At 44.4% G+C, this 15,296-nt stretch overlaps 1 protein-coding gene across 3 annotated transcripts in view; it reads right to left on the bottom strand.

The window, feature by feature from the left end:
• TBK1 (TANK binding kinase 1) overlaps window positions 1-15,296 on the bottom strand; it is a 517,762-nt gene that overhangs the window by 20,585 nt on the left and 481,881 nt on the right. For all 3 annotated transcript variants that reach the window (XM_085653411.1, XM_085653412.1, XM_085653410.1), the window contains exon 20: window positions 9,278-9,349. In XM_085653411.1, coding sequence (XP_085509537.1) covers window positions 9,278-9,349 — 72 coding nt within the window. The remainder of the gene's footprint in view (window positions 1-9,277; window positions 9,350-15,296) is intronic.

Raw genomic sequence — 15,296 nt, 5'->3', positions numbered from 1 at the left:
ACTTGAATGGAGTCCGTTCCATCGACTGCTGGCGTGGCCGGCACAGGCAGGCCCACCGGCCCACCTAGTGGTTCCAGATCAAAGGTTTTCAGATTTTACACGATGCGCGTCGAATGGGAAACCTCGATCGATAGACAATTCCATCGAGGGTAGAGGATTGCGCGTCAAAGTGGTTCGAAAACAATACCGAACCGGAGCGCAACAAAACACATCCGAACCCAATGGCTGAAAAAAACAATATGGGGATGGAGTCGATGCCCATGCACGCTATCACCAAAAGGAGGAGTCACCTACCTCGTGACTGCAAAGACTGCTTCGAACAAAACAAAGTGCAAACATCCGGACACAACATCAGATAGCGATCTATGCTAAAGCATATCATCTACACCTCATATGCCTCGAACATATATTTAGAGTGAAGTAAAGTCATTTCTGTCCACAATTGGGTCTTTAATAGATTCACATGCATCTTTGATGAGAATAGTGAGCTGTGGAGGGGGTAACCAGAGATGCCAACACAAGGCAGTCTGAAACCTCTTCTCCAATTGAGTTCACTCTCTTGCTGATCGTTTCTCTTTTCTGAGATCACTGACAAAGTGAGGAAGGGTGGCCCAGCCGGACGACTGCCGGGGGTAAGGAACCAGTACCACTGGTTGGTGGCTCTTCCTAAAGATGGGGTCATTTCAGAGTACACTATGGGCCCATTATTAAGATGGAAATGTCCCCTGTATGGTGCAGAGTCATGTCCCTTTCCCTGTGTCCCTCATTGTGAGTACCTGGTAACCTGGTTTTTGGATGTTTGGCCCAACTATAACCCGAGTGTGAGCAAAGACCCAGGCCCCTCCTTTGACAAGAGTCTCGTCCTGGACCTAGAGAGGACTATCAAGCACGCTCTCCATAGTAACATGGGACTATTGTCACTGTTATGGGTTCATGCATGCAGCAGGGAGGTTGCAGCACATCATGTTTTTAGAAATCCTAGTGTGACCAGACCTTTTACTTTTGTCACAAGAGTGGTGGCCTACTGCCCAACTCACGTATGGTTCCTCTGCTACAGATAAACCTGGATCCTTGCACTAAGATCCCTACTGCATAGGTTTATGTAAGCTGGTTAGACAGTGTTACACACATAACTGAGTGTTTGAGTGAACCAGCTTCCATTCAGGAAGCCCATGGCCTGTTAATGTGCACAAGATGGAGCAAAGATCCCTTTCCCAGACAGTACAGTGAACATTTCTGAGACTGAAGGGAGTGACCTAGGAACTGAAGTGGGGAAAGAGGAGCATTTCCTCCTGAAATTCCATTAGGTCCTTTTTTATTTAGAGGGCTGCTGAGCAGTCTGCTATTCAGTAAATGGTAGGGGCACTTGGTCGGACAACTGTTCCTAGAAAGAGGTGCTTTTTGTCTTTCTTTCTGATCGCTGCTGGGTGTGGCTGTTGATAGGTGCATACCTGTATACAAGTGGGAGCTACTGACCTACTTCTTGGTCCAGTTCCAAGTTCTCTTTGACCAAGAAGGGTGGGGTGGAGGGGGGACTCCACAGAGTAACCAGAGGACCACTGCACAACCAGAGCTGGTGAATGCCTCACAGCCATCTACCCACAGGTTAGGGAATGTCACCTGATTGAAGAGTATTTCCCCATCCTGGAACTCCTGAAGAGTACTGCCTGGATGTAGGGGGGAATAGAAGTTATCCAACAAGAGAAGCTGATACAGGAGGAGTGGACTACTGATATGGGCAAAAACATTTGACCCTAGTGCAGTGTCAAATAAAGACTCACTAATACCTTCTGGCTCGAAGCTGGTCACTATTGCCAAAGTGGAGAATTCGTGCAACTGACAAGGTGTACCACAGCAGATCTCCCTGTTGACCCCTGCAGCCACAGACTTGGCCCTTGCATGAGCTGTCTCCACCACCGAAGAAAAAAACCTGTGAAGTCGTGGGATTCGCCGGGAGCGGAGCAGCTGCCTTGCCTCACCGCAAAAAGACCAATTGATGGACAGAATGCAGAACAAATGTCATACATTCACCCCAGTACAGAGATCTGGGCCTAAATCTATTGTTTTTTTGCTCACCATTCCATTCCAGTTTGGACCCAGCCATATGCAAATCAGTCTTGACCCTGCGCCCAATGGGAACAGTCCAGCCCTAACTGGTGGGCAAGGTCCTCCCTGGACTGGAAACAAGCATCCTAGGACCGGTTTCAGACATGGGTCCCGTTCTCACTATACCACTGGATTCAAGCTAGCCTGGCTGATGAAGGGTGATGCCCTGAAACCAGTCCCAGGATGCTTGTTTCGGGTCAAGGCTTGGCAGTTCGGGCTGGACTGTTCCCACAAGGAACAGGGTCAAGACTGATTTGCATATGGCTGGGTCTAAACTGGTGTGGTGTGGTGAGCAAAAGAATGATGGATTTAACCCCGATCCTTGCGACAGGGGGTGAATGTTTGCATTGTCCAGCATTCCATCCATCAATTGCTTCTTTTGCATTTGCCTCACTGCAGGCACCTACACTGTCCCCCAGAGAGGAGCATGGACTGATCAATGTGAGGCCTAATGCAAAACCAAACCGGAGATGAGGGACTGATTGCTTCCTCTTACTACATAAGACTAGTAATCCACAGGTGGAATGTTGCACCTACACTGACTGACTGACATACTTATAAAGCGCTCGACTGCCGAGGCGTCTTGGCGCTAGGGTGACTTGTTGCTGTTGCACAGGCTCGCGGTGGTTAGTGCTGAGGGAAGAGCCAGGTCTTGTCCATTTTGACCAATTTCCTAAAAAGAAGCCTATTAGACTGTAGATTAATATTAGTATGAAGCATGTCCAATAGTTTGGCTGCTCGGTGGGAGAGGCTTTTGTCTCCCCATCTGGCTTTTACTATTTTAGGAACCCGTTCTAGCCCTGTGTTGGCTGACCTAAGATTCCGTCGCAGGGAGTACAAGGAAAATAGTTTCTGAATATCCATGGCTCCCCCTCCATATAGTGCCTTATGCACAAGACAGAAAGCTTTAAATTCTACTCGCTGAAGGACTGGAAGCCAGTGAAGCTGCCTTATACTGGCGGATGTGTAATGGTGTTTACGAATATCAAGTAGTACTCCTGCTGCCGCATTCTGCAAAGACTGCAGTTTGGCAGTCTGGCCTTTGTCAATGCCCAGGAATAAAGCATTTCCATAGTCGATTTTTAAGAGGACAAGAGCTCCTATTACCGTTGTCCTGAGATTTAATGGAATAAACGACAACATTTTGGCAAATTTTTCAATGTAATGAAACAGGAGGAGGTTAAATGATTGATATGTTTTGCAAACTTTAATTCATTGTCAAATATAAATCCAAGGTTTCTAGCCTTGATAGCTGAGAACTGAGACCCACAACAGAGAAGTAAGGCAGGTGAAAGGGGGCTTCCTCACCTGATATTAGTCGTCTAGCACCGGTACCTTGGAAATCTCATACTTTTTGTGACAGACTGAAGTGTTAAGTTTTATTATGTAGTACAGTACTTCTTAAGAAAGATAAGCACTGGACTGGACAATCACGTTATTTCCCTGTTGAGTGCTGAGACTGCTGTACCTTCACACTAACCTTCCTGAGAAGCTTGGAACTGCATTGAGAGTCAAGTGCTAAAGGGGTAATAGTTGGCCCAGGTTTCAGAACCACAGTATGAAATACTCCGGAACATCAAACAACTCTAACATCCATGGCTGTGGCCCAGCAGCCCCTGCTTGCACTATAGAACTTCGAACTGGGTTCAACGCCCACTGAAAGATCGGTAAAACTGGCAGAAACCAGGAGAGCTAGTTTCTGAGAAGAGGTAAGATAAGGCCCTCACTACAAGGAGCTGAAGTGCTGAATAAGGGCTTGCATGATGGCCCAACACAAAAGCTGCTGGGGCCTAAACACACAATTAGAGGGCATGAATAGAGAACTTAGCCTGAGACCATAGCAGCCAATATTAATGTTTAAACTTGATAGTGCGAAGCTTGGGGGTCTGGCAGAAGAGGGATTGGGGAAAGAAAGAAGACTGCAGATTCTCATTTTTTTAACCCAAGTAACCAGTATTCAAAAAGAGGTTTGGCGTGATAATGGCCTTTGATTTCATGACACAAAATGGCGATCTGGTGTTGGCAGCACAGGTGAAAAGAGAAATGGAATACTAAACACTCCTGTAACCCATGCATCTGTTGACATGCATTGGGAACTGAATCTACGCACGGAGTCATTGTGCCAAACAACTTAATCACCATTCTCACGGTCAGAGGTTTTGCCATCTGAAAAAAAAATTCTCTGAAATGCCTTTGTTGGGAAAGCTTGAGCCAAATGGGTATTTAGTGTTGCTCCCAAACAGTAGTGCTGGAACAATTTTCAGAGTGGGGGTGCTGCCATCAATGGGATCTCACTGAAGTCAGAGATTGTGAAAAATCCAAGTGTATACAAAAACACAAGTCTAGTAAATGTGCCATTCAGCAGGAGAGTAGTATGGGTATAGTTTGCAGCCAGCAGTGCATTTTGGAGTGCACTAGTTTGGTAGTGCACTGTAATTTACAGCTAGCACATTTTCAGTTGAAATGATCACTAAATTTGCATAGACATGCAGTTTTACTAGTAAAGCTGCATAGCGCACAAACGATAGCGTGCAGAAATCCAGATTCAGCAAATATTTATCATTTGTGCATCACCAAGTCAGTGTCTTGGTTTGCTTTGATCCTATTAAAGTTTTAGTTTCCATCACATTTCCGAATTACATAAAAAAATTAACTTCATTTAATATATTTTGAAATGTGTATAGTTCATTTACAGGTATTTGTGTTGTTGTGTGTTGCAAAAACACTGACAGCCTACAGACTTTTCTTTCACTTCCAGTTTCCAAATATGCAGCAATTTGTCAGAAGACACAGCATGACATTTTATCTCAGTCTTTGAATTCACAGCAAATGTGACAAGATAACCACAACATTTAAAGGCATCTTTATTGCTCTATTTCACCTTCTGAGCTCCCGCTTGGTTATTTTTAATTCCAGCACCTATGCTCCCAAATAATTCTTGGACTGCAGTGGTTGCAGATGGGAATTTTTGGCACTGATGGTGAAACCTAATTGGGAAGTTTGGACAATGTTTCTGTGTGTGAGGCAGGCACTGCAGAGCAGTTTACCTTTTACCAGTCATTCATCTAGGTAAGGTTAAACAAACTCCCTGGTGACGGAGGGGAGATGCAAGGCATTGTATCAACAACCCTTGGTGCAGATTTCATGCCTAAAATGTAAAAATTTGAAGTGATGATGCTTTGCACCTGCCGTAAATCAAAGGTAATTGCAATGAGTGCTGCAATGGCAAATGAACGGAGGCATCTTTGAGGTCAAAGGCAACTAGGGCGTCGTTACCTTGCCGGAAGGTATTCGGGAACCGCAAATCCAAGATGGGACACTGTGCGCCATCATTCTTTGGTATCAGGAGGTGCACGAAGTACACTTCCAGACGTTTCTGATGTAATTGCACTTCTTCTATTGCTCCCAAGTTTAATAGAGAATTAATTCCTTCTAGCTAGTGTATTTTCTTCATGTTTTTAGATTATTTCAGCAGTATATTTGGGGTTAGTTGTGTGAAGGCAATGGAGTGGCTGTGCTTAACTATGGATAGTACCTGTTTGTCTGTAGTTATTTTCCTTCACTCCTTTAGGCAGCCATACACTGTTTTATGATTGGGACAGCACACACAAAAATAGCTGCTTGATACATCCAAAGATCCCCAGAAATTTATTATATTACATTAAGCCCCTCCTCTTGCTGCTGAAAAGACTGAGTACCTTGATAAACTTGTCTACTGGGAGGTGTGATGCCCCTTGCATGTTAGTTGCTGCCGAAGGGCGTCCATGAACTTGACTGCGTCAATGCTGTTTTTAATTTTTCCAGGGGCCTCATGCACATGCGAGCCAAACAACTGATATCTATTGCATGGGAGATCAAGGTTTTGCTATACCTAGGGGGTGATCTAAGTTGAGACTGGAGATGATTTGGCAACATGCTGTATCTGAATTGTGTATATAGCGGAGGATTTACCAGATTCAAAATGGTATTGCCAGGAGGGACAATTCATTCCCCCTATCTTACATTTTTCAGAAAGTTGTTGGAAGACCTTTTCCATTTACTTCCACTGGACCAAATGGTCATGCATGCTGAGGAAGGCAATAGTTTGCAATGCGCTACGAGGTTGATTAAACCATAGACAATCTTTTCCCTGCAACATCAAGGCACTTGCTCTCCTTGTCTGGAGGAGGCTCTAAGTCGCCCCACAATTAATGGATCTCTTTCAAGTTTATAGACACTAACATAGAGCAAGAAGGATGGGACTTTTGATAAAGAATGGAGCCTGTGGTGCAATTTTAAAATTGCATTAAATTCTCAGTGTTATACACTCTTCACTTGATTTTTTAAAGATTCTCTGTATAGTTTATTAAGACAGTCTTTAATATGGGTGAATACTGGACTCTGTTTGAATGAGGAAGTCGTTTTTCTTTTATTCTATGCTCATGATGAGCCCATGCAGACTAAGTCTGGACTTGATGCTTTAATGGGGTACTGCTGTAGAAGTTAGTCATCTGACTCTACTAAATATTTGTTCTCATGCATCCTCAAAATGTGGAATTAAGGCCCTTTTTTATAGTTTGGAATCCCATCTGTCATATTACAAGTACCTTACAGCCTAGGGCACTTGAAACACAGACGATGGGCTATCTGCCACATAGTATTCCATCCACCATACTCTAAAAAGGCCCCAGGTCTGCACATGGTTGGCCCTCTTTATGGATCTGTCTGAGGTGGTAGCACAGATCATAAATATGGAATGTCCCGTGGTGCAATGTTTGCTGGACCAGAAGAGGTTTACTTTTGTAAGCTGGCTATACTTAATAATGTGATAACGGCGTGTTTTGAAACACTTAGCAACCTCAAGAAACCTTGGTAGAATATGGCCTGCTTGGGCTGAGAAAAATTGATTTTATCTGGAATCCTGAACTTTTTGCTGCGTTCTCTCAACACTTTTCAGGGGTTGAGAGCTTTTTGGTGTCAAAAGTTAGCCCGTTCTGAAGCAGCAACTAAGGACAACATGTCTTCACAGGCAGCCTTTCGAGGCAGGACCTTCTTCAGTAGCAAAGGTATTTTTTCAAGGCTGAACCTCCCTGTGGTTAAAGACAAGTTTCCTGGAACCCGCATGTCCCTAAGTCCCGACTTGCAATGAGTCTGGAAAGAGAGTAAGTAGGATTTGATGTTTGTCAATAAGTCGATTCAATAATTTTTCCATATCTTGATGCCCTGTAGAATTTAATTTTGTTTGGTAACATCTATTCTTTGTTGCAGTACTTAAAATCTAGTTTTTACGGACCCTACATAGTCAAAGACTCTAGCTGTGAACATGATGGCAAAAATTAATAATCTGAGGTGGAGTTGTGTGGTGATGATGTTTTGTGATCACGAGTCACTCTCAAAACTGAAAATTAAACTCTTGTTGAAGTAAACATCTTGCAATGTTCCAAATTCAACACAAGATGGCAAGGTAATGCACAACACATGCTGTAAACACATGTATCCCCGACCTGTCAAGATGAGCCTTTTCCAGTGTCACAGCATTTGTAAAGACCAGAGAGGTTGGTGTAAGCCTGAAGGGAAGCACGACAAACTGGCCTTGAATGGAGCCCACAACAAAACATAGATACTTTCCGAGCAACTGCAGGATTGGTCTATGAAAATGCACATCCTACAAATCAAGCAACACCAACCAATCCTCTGATTCCAAGGCTTTGATTAAGGTGGAGAATCTTGACTTTTTCCTTGTAGAGGAAATATTTTGACTGCAAAAATCCAGAAAGGGCAAAAGATGCTTGTCCTCTTTGGCAACCAAAAAGTAGTTTGAGTAACACCCCAAGCCCATATCTGCCTGGAGAATCAATTCTATAGCTCATGTTCCTAGAAAACATAGCAATTTTTGGTCGGATCAGCTGACGTGACAGAACAAATGGGAAGAATGTGGGGAGGAGTTTCCTGAAAGCAAATGGAGCAACAACTCTGCACTATTTAAATTTCCAAATTGTCAAACCTAATGGTCCAACAGTGTGCAGCAAAACGTACACTTCAGGACACTCATGGTTGCTTGAGGACAAACAAATAATATTTTCAAAGCAAGGGGTTGAGGGGGAGGGAGTCTAGCACCAGGGGGAGATTCACGATGTGTGAAAGCTGTGGGTAGAAGTATCCATCAGAAACTATGATTTTGATTGATTTTCACCCAGGAAAGTGGCACTCCTTTTATTAAGGTTCTACCACATGTTGGTCAGCTTGTCAACACAATAATTCACATCTTGTAATCACATAAAGAAGCCTGTGGCAAAACCATTTATAAAAGAGGTGTTCGTCTTGATTTGAGGGATGATGGGAGGATCCATAGGTAATACTGGCAGGAGATATCAATAAAGATAATGTACTCACACTAAGGTCTTTAGCAGGCAGACCAATCTAACACATCTAAGGTAAGGTAATATGGTGGTCTAAACTATGTAAGGTATTTGGCATGGTAAAGACTTAAGCTATGAATAAGGATAGTAGTGGGTACAGTAATACGGTGTGGTTTCCATTTTGGACATTTGTCAAAACACCATCTTTTTGCCCCTATGATCTCTTCCACCAAGAAAGGTAAAAAACTCAGAGCTCCTTACAAATGTGTCAGACTGGCTAACGCCAATTTTAAAGATGTTTTATGCAGTTGTACTCTTTACTTGGAATATACTTTGATCTGTGCATGTCATGTACCCAATATTCATCAGTTCACATAAAGAGCTAGGTTTGCTTACTGTACAACCGTTGAAAATGTTAATATATTGAAAAGTGGTTGCAAGGCAATCACTAAAGCGTGTTCTGCTGCCTTTACATACTACTTCAAACATCTCCATCATTAATCTATAATGATGAGTACCTACTTTTCCAGTGTGGAAATATAAAAATAATAAAACACATTTACAATCTTAGCATTTTCATAAGCTTTCAATATTTAGCATGAACACGTGTTTGTATTGCTAATGACCAATCATTTTTAAGACTGAAAACCACAAGACTTGATGAGTAGGACTGGCGATGTGAAGAACATCATATGATCCTCATTCCACAGCTCAGACCAGAAAGGAAGGAAGTCTGCATCTCACATATTCCATGGGAGTCACATGAAAGTACATTTGTAAAGTCCAAACAAAAGTAAACAAACCAAACAAACTAGAAGTACATTAATACTTGCCTTTCCAAAATGTGATTGTTTTCAGCAAGCTCTTTAACCACTCCCTGCATTTCTTCCTTGAGTTTCCTCATGCTGCAAATAAACAAAATAACAAAATTAAAACGCTAACAAATGCTGGTTGAGAAACAATTGTCATGACGAAAAGTGACAAAGATTTTGTTTACTCTAGTGAGTAAATGCATTTCAATAATTAGATCCCAGGATCCAAGCATAGTTACCAGTAGCTCCAGATCCCTGTGTTTAATGGGGCCACAGGGCAAAGTCCTCTTTTGTCTATAGGATGGGGTCCTCTGTTTGTGCCAGGTGTCGGCTAACAGCAAAACTTTCATGTAATAAGAGCAGAATAGGAAGTGTCAGTAGAAGAGAATCCGCATAAAGGCATCTCTTCTCCCAAGGACCACAGACACCAAATCAGTGTGGCAAACATTTCTTTACTTGGGCAAAAAATGTAGGTGCCAAGAGCACTCCCGCACTAAAATATATAGGTAATGAAGCTGTGCTCAGAAGGACTATACCCAGGCATTCAGTCTACTCAAGATCTCACAACACAATCAAAGATCACAATCAAGCAGAGGTGGGCAGGCATAGGCAACATGCCTGCCCACTTTTGTCATAGCCCACAGGGGGCTATGACAAAAGCACAGGACAGTAGACTCAACGTCATCTGAATTTCCTAAGATTATTTATTTCACTGACCTCCAAAGGCTGAATTAATTTGGCATTCCAATCTCTAGGTGCATGCTCCAGTTGCAGGAAAGGCCCTAAGGGTAAAGCACACAGTTCTGAGAGCCAATGCTCTCTGATTTCCCTTTCCAGGTCCTCCCACAAAGCGTCGTCAAGACATTTAAGCTGATCCTGGTCTACCATCAAGATAGAAGCTAGCACCCAAACTAAACAAACAGTACAGGATTGTTCCATAGCCAGACCTACACAGAAAGGTTGGTGACCTGCCTGTCTCCCATGGTCCAGGATCCTAGGGTGCTGTACCAGGCCCATGACGCTAGTTGCTGTATCGGGCCCAGGCTCCTTTCATCCGCAAAAATGGCAAAGAGGATCAGACCACCATCAGTCACCAGCTAGTAGCTTGGGCAAAGCCAAGAGCACACCTGCCCATCTCTCTTGAGACACTGCTCAGGGATGAGTCACATTCTATAGAACCTTTCTAGGCAAGGCCATCGATTGCCGGGGTCTCAGCAAGTTTCTAAGAACATTGTGGCTCAGGTATGTCATATACTTCCATTCAATTAATGAATCAATCATTATTGCACATTATTTACATGGGCCATGTCCAAGCGAACCCTCAATTTAGCCTCTGTTTTCTGGGAAAAACTGGTTAGCACTTCATGTCACTCTAGACTGTTTAGTGACTTCCAGCTAAGGTGAGCAACAGAAGTGTGCACTTAGTTTCTATTCGCCATCCTGCAGCAAAACCATTTTACGACAAAATCAATCACAAACCTGGTGATGTGCTGATCCCTGAAAGATAGCGCTTGTACTGCTTTATATTCATTCTTGCTCTCAGAAGGATTAACCCTCAAGCACCATCGACTTTTATACAAAAAGTATACACAGTTCACACATTGGAGTGCGTTTGTTATTCATCACTTTTGATTTTTCACCCTCTGAGGGACCTACTCACGCACCAAAATGACAACTTATTATGATGATATTGCTAGAAGCACAGTCCAAAGAGCCGAGACATTTGCGTTTACATTAGATGAAACCAACAGAATATACTCTCTCATTGAAGACACAACTAGTGTTGGACAAGGCACGGGATCCATACAATCAAACATCAGGCAACTCCTATATATCTCAAAGAAAGCGATCAATCAACGACTTCACGCGAGTACACTTATCAAGTATCACAAAGTACAACGAATTCCCAGGGGATTGCGCATCTCACTTAAATCAACTTTGTGCAAAAATAACAAAGAGTTTACAGAAAAATGGTATGCCATCCTCAACAAGTGTTCGCTCGACCTAATTTTGCTCATTGTGGAAGAACTATCAAAAATATTGGAAGAATTGAATAAAGACATCAAACAGTTACAACAAGAACTCAGTGACTCACTGTCCAAAGAGGAAATGGATAAAACACTAGAGGATTTGAATCAAAAATTAGAGGCATACACCAAAGAAATCAAAGACAGAAAAATTAGAAAATTTTGACGAGACACCACAGACTATAAATTAGACGAAGTATGCAACTGGGAAGATATATATGCCCAACGAAGACAACAACAAAGAGCTGGAGAAGGTAGATTTTCTGACACCGATGCTTCATCATCTGATGACACTCAACAGAAGAATCAGAGACCCATTACTAAAACACGAGTACATACTCAAGATTCCAACTCCACGAACATGGAAACAAGTATAAATTCTGAAGCATCTTCTTCACGTACACCAGCAGATAATCGTCCTTTTTTAGAGAAAAATCCAAGATTACCCGACGAGGGAGGGGGAGACACAACAAAAACCAAACAACCAGTAGCCAAGGGAACTCGGAGCCAACGAGTAATCAATATTTCTAAACATCATCTCTCGAAATTCTAGATCAACACGCTCCAAAAAGGAAGTTCATTTGTTCCGACACACCATTCCAACTATCTAGATACAGAAATCAGTTTCTTCAAATTTATGAGAATTATTCGTTTACAACATTTTTTCAATAATATTGTTCAAGAACCCATTGTACCTAAAAAGAACACTCTTTAAGGACTTACAAACAAAAGCTCCTATTTACCACCAACTAGTCACAAAGTTATAGACGCCTTTGAAACTATTGTTAAGAAAGAGATTCACAACATTTACAAACAAACTTCATCGAAGTCCTCCAACATAACTTTAAAAGAACGACAAATATTAGCAGAATTAGCATCTAACACTGACATTACCATCTGTCAAGCGGACAAAGGGGGAGCGATGGTGATTTTGGACACCAGCTACTATCTACAAAATGTCAATCAACACGTAGAGGATACACATACGTACACACCTATTGATTTTGACCCAACCAATGAATTTCAGGACATTCTAATGAATATCCTCTACAAATACATAGAGAATGGCACCATCACAAAAGAGGACAAAGAATACCTTTTCAAGAAAAACCCTGCAATCCCCTATCTGTACATGATTCCGAAAATACACAAGCACGCCACACTACCACCGTTTAGACCCATTGTGTCTACAGTAAATTCCATTCATGAGCCAATTGGCAAATACCTGGATAGACATCTTCAACCACTGGTACAAAATATGTCCACATATATTAAGGATACCACAGATTTTCTAAACATATTAGAAGGTTTGAAATCTACGATCACCGATCAGACAATTTTATGTACCATTGATGTCAAATATTTATATACTTCTATTCCCCACAATTTAGGTATCATGGCTGTTGAATCATTATTACTTACCTGTGAAAAAGATCTCTCACTAAAAGTATTTCTAATGGAATTACTACATTTCACGCTATATCACTCCTACTTCAAATGGCAAGACAAATTCTACATACAGTCATCGGGAACTTCAATGGGTAATTGTGCTGCTCCCACCTACGCGAATCTTTTTATGTATCGTTTTGAATTAGACAATATCTTAAATCAAGAAACATGGCAAAACCACTTAATTACCGGGACGCTTGCCCCACATTTATTAAATATGTTCACTCACAGTTTGCAGAGGGGCGAACTCCCGCTTGATCAACGCACGGCCACCATAGTGGTGATACCGAAATCGGGTAAACCGGCCGATCAGTGCACCACCTATCGTCCCATATCGCTGCTTAATGCGGAGGCCAAGATTCTTGCAAAATTGCTGGCAACCAGGCTGACATCACACCTGTCGGAAATTGTGCACCCAGATCAGTCTGGCTTCATGCCCGGCAGGAGCACATCCCATAATTTGAGGCGATTGCACGGGGTGTTGGCTCGGACGGACCGCTTAAGGGAACCAGCGGTGCTCCTCTCTCTGGATGCGCGAATGGCGTTCGACATGGTCGAATGGCCCTTTCTTTTTGCAGTGCTGTTACACCTGGGCTTTGGGCCCAAATTCTGTGCCTGGATCCGACTCCTCTACACCAAACCTATGGTCCACGTTACTGCCAATGGTCATATGTCGGAGGACTTACCCCTGTCGCGTGGCACGCGTCAGGGCTGTCCCTTATCACTGTTACTCTTCGACCTGGCGCTGGAGCCGCTCGCGGCTTGGATCCGTTGGGAACCCATGATACGGGGCCTTAAGTGGTCAGACGGCTGGGAGGACCGCGTCTCCCTCTATGCGGATGACGTGTTGTTGTATCTGTCCTCCCCTAGACGCTCTATATTAGCACTACTCAACATCTGTGAGGTCTTTGGCAGAGCGTCAGGATACACGATTAACTGGTCCAAGTCAGTCTTGTTCGTACTGCATGGCCCTCCTCCGCGGCTACCGGCGGATTGCCCGCTCCGAATGACAGAAGGGTCGTTCAAATATCTAGGCATATATATCACGGCGGATCAGGCGGAATTTTTCCGCCGGAATTTGCGGCCCCCAATGGACCGCCTCAAGCAGGATGTACGTCACTGGGGAGCGCTGCCGCTGACCCTGTTGGGGAGGGCAGCGCTCTTCAAAATGATGGCTCTGCCTCGGTTTCTATACGTGCTGGAAAATACACCGTATCAGGTACCGCCGGCTTACTTTCGTGCAATAGCAGCACAGGTCACTAGCCTTCTATGGGGCAACGGGCCGGCACGAATTGCGCAGTCTAAACTAGAACGCGGTTGGTACGACGGGGGGATTGCGCTCCCCAATGTTCAACTTTATTACTGGGCGGCACAGCTAAAGGTAATCAATCAATGGCTCCACGCGCCACAGTCTGACCCAGCATTTAAGGCGGACAGAGACATATTGGGCACGAGGGGTATGCTGTCGCCCTTGTATGATGGTAGACTGGCCCCGAAGTTAATTGGCCCTTTGAGACAGATCGTAGCTATTTGGCATGCGGCCCAGGCCAAGCTGGGGTGGCGGGGGGTTCTGACCCAGCTCACGCCCCTTTGGGACGCAAAGCGGCTGGGGCGGCTCAGGGATAGCATGGGCTTCGATGGCTGGGACAGCATCGGGATTTCGGTTGTAGGCGACATGTGGCATAAGGGGGCGGTGGTCTCATTCACACGCCTACAACAACAATACGAACTGGCACCCTCGGAATGGTTCCGGTATCTGCAGATCAAACATGCCTGGACATCAAGGTTGGCACCTGGCGGGGATGTTCCGGAGGCATCTCCTCTAGAGGACAGGCTGCTGACGTAATATATGCTGAAGAAGGCTACGTCCTTCACTTACCGTAAGCTTGTCGACAACCTGCCGGACCCGATGGGACCCTTGCGGGAGAAATGGGCCGGTGATGTCGGCGAGTTTGATGAGCCGGAATGGTGAGAGGTGTTAGCTTCGCCACGCGAGGCGGGTATACCCTCGCGGCTACGGCTGGTACAGCTGCGGATTCTGCATCGCTCGTATTACACCAGACACTTGTTACACAAAATGGGTAGAGCGCTGCACCCCTTCTGCCTGCGAGGTTGTGGGGAGGAGGGAACCTTCTTTCACACCATTTGGGATTGCCCCGTAATTCAAGACTTCTGGAGGCGGGTGATGCGGACAATGTCACAGTCGTGCGGGGTGTCATTGGTGCCAGAGCCCAGGTGCTGCTTGTTAAACGTGTGGGAACCTAATGATCTTAACCGCCAGGCTCAGAGCTGGGCCATGTTGGGGACAATGACAGCTAAGAGAAACATAGCCCAAAAATGGGGAGCGGTGGGGGTGCCCTCGCTGTCCGCATGGGGAAGAGACATGGATGCAGCCATGTTGGCTGAGCGATCAACATTCATCAGGCGGGGATGCCCCCGTAAATGGGACAAGGTATGGGGGGCATGGAACAAATTTAGAGGTGGAATATACGACCCGCCGCCAGTGCCAGATGATGATGCCTCTGACTCAGACTGATGGGGTGGGTTTGGGGACGGGTGCGAGG

This window comes from Triturus cristatus, chromosome 4_1 (assembly GCF_964204655.1).
Source record: "Triturus cristatus chromosome 4_1, aTriCri1.1, whole genome shotgun sequence".
Taxonomy (NCBI): Eukaryota; Metazoa; Chordata; class Amphibia; order Caudata; family Salamandridae; genus Triturus; species Triturus cristatus.
The sequence above is the reverse complement of the archived record's forward strand: the minus strand, read 5'-3'. Positions and strand labels throughout refer to the sequence as shown.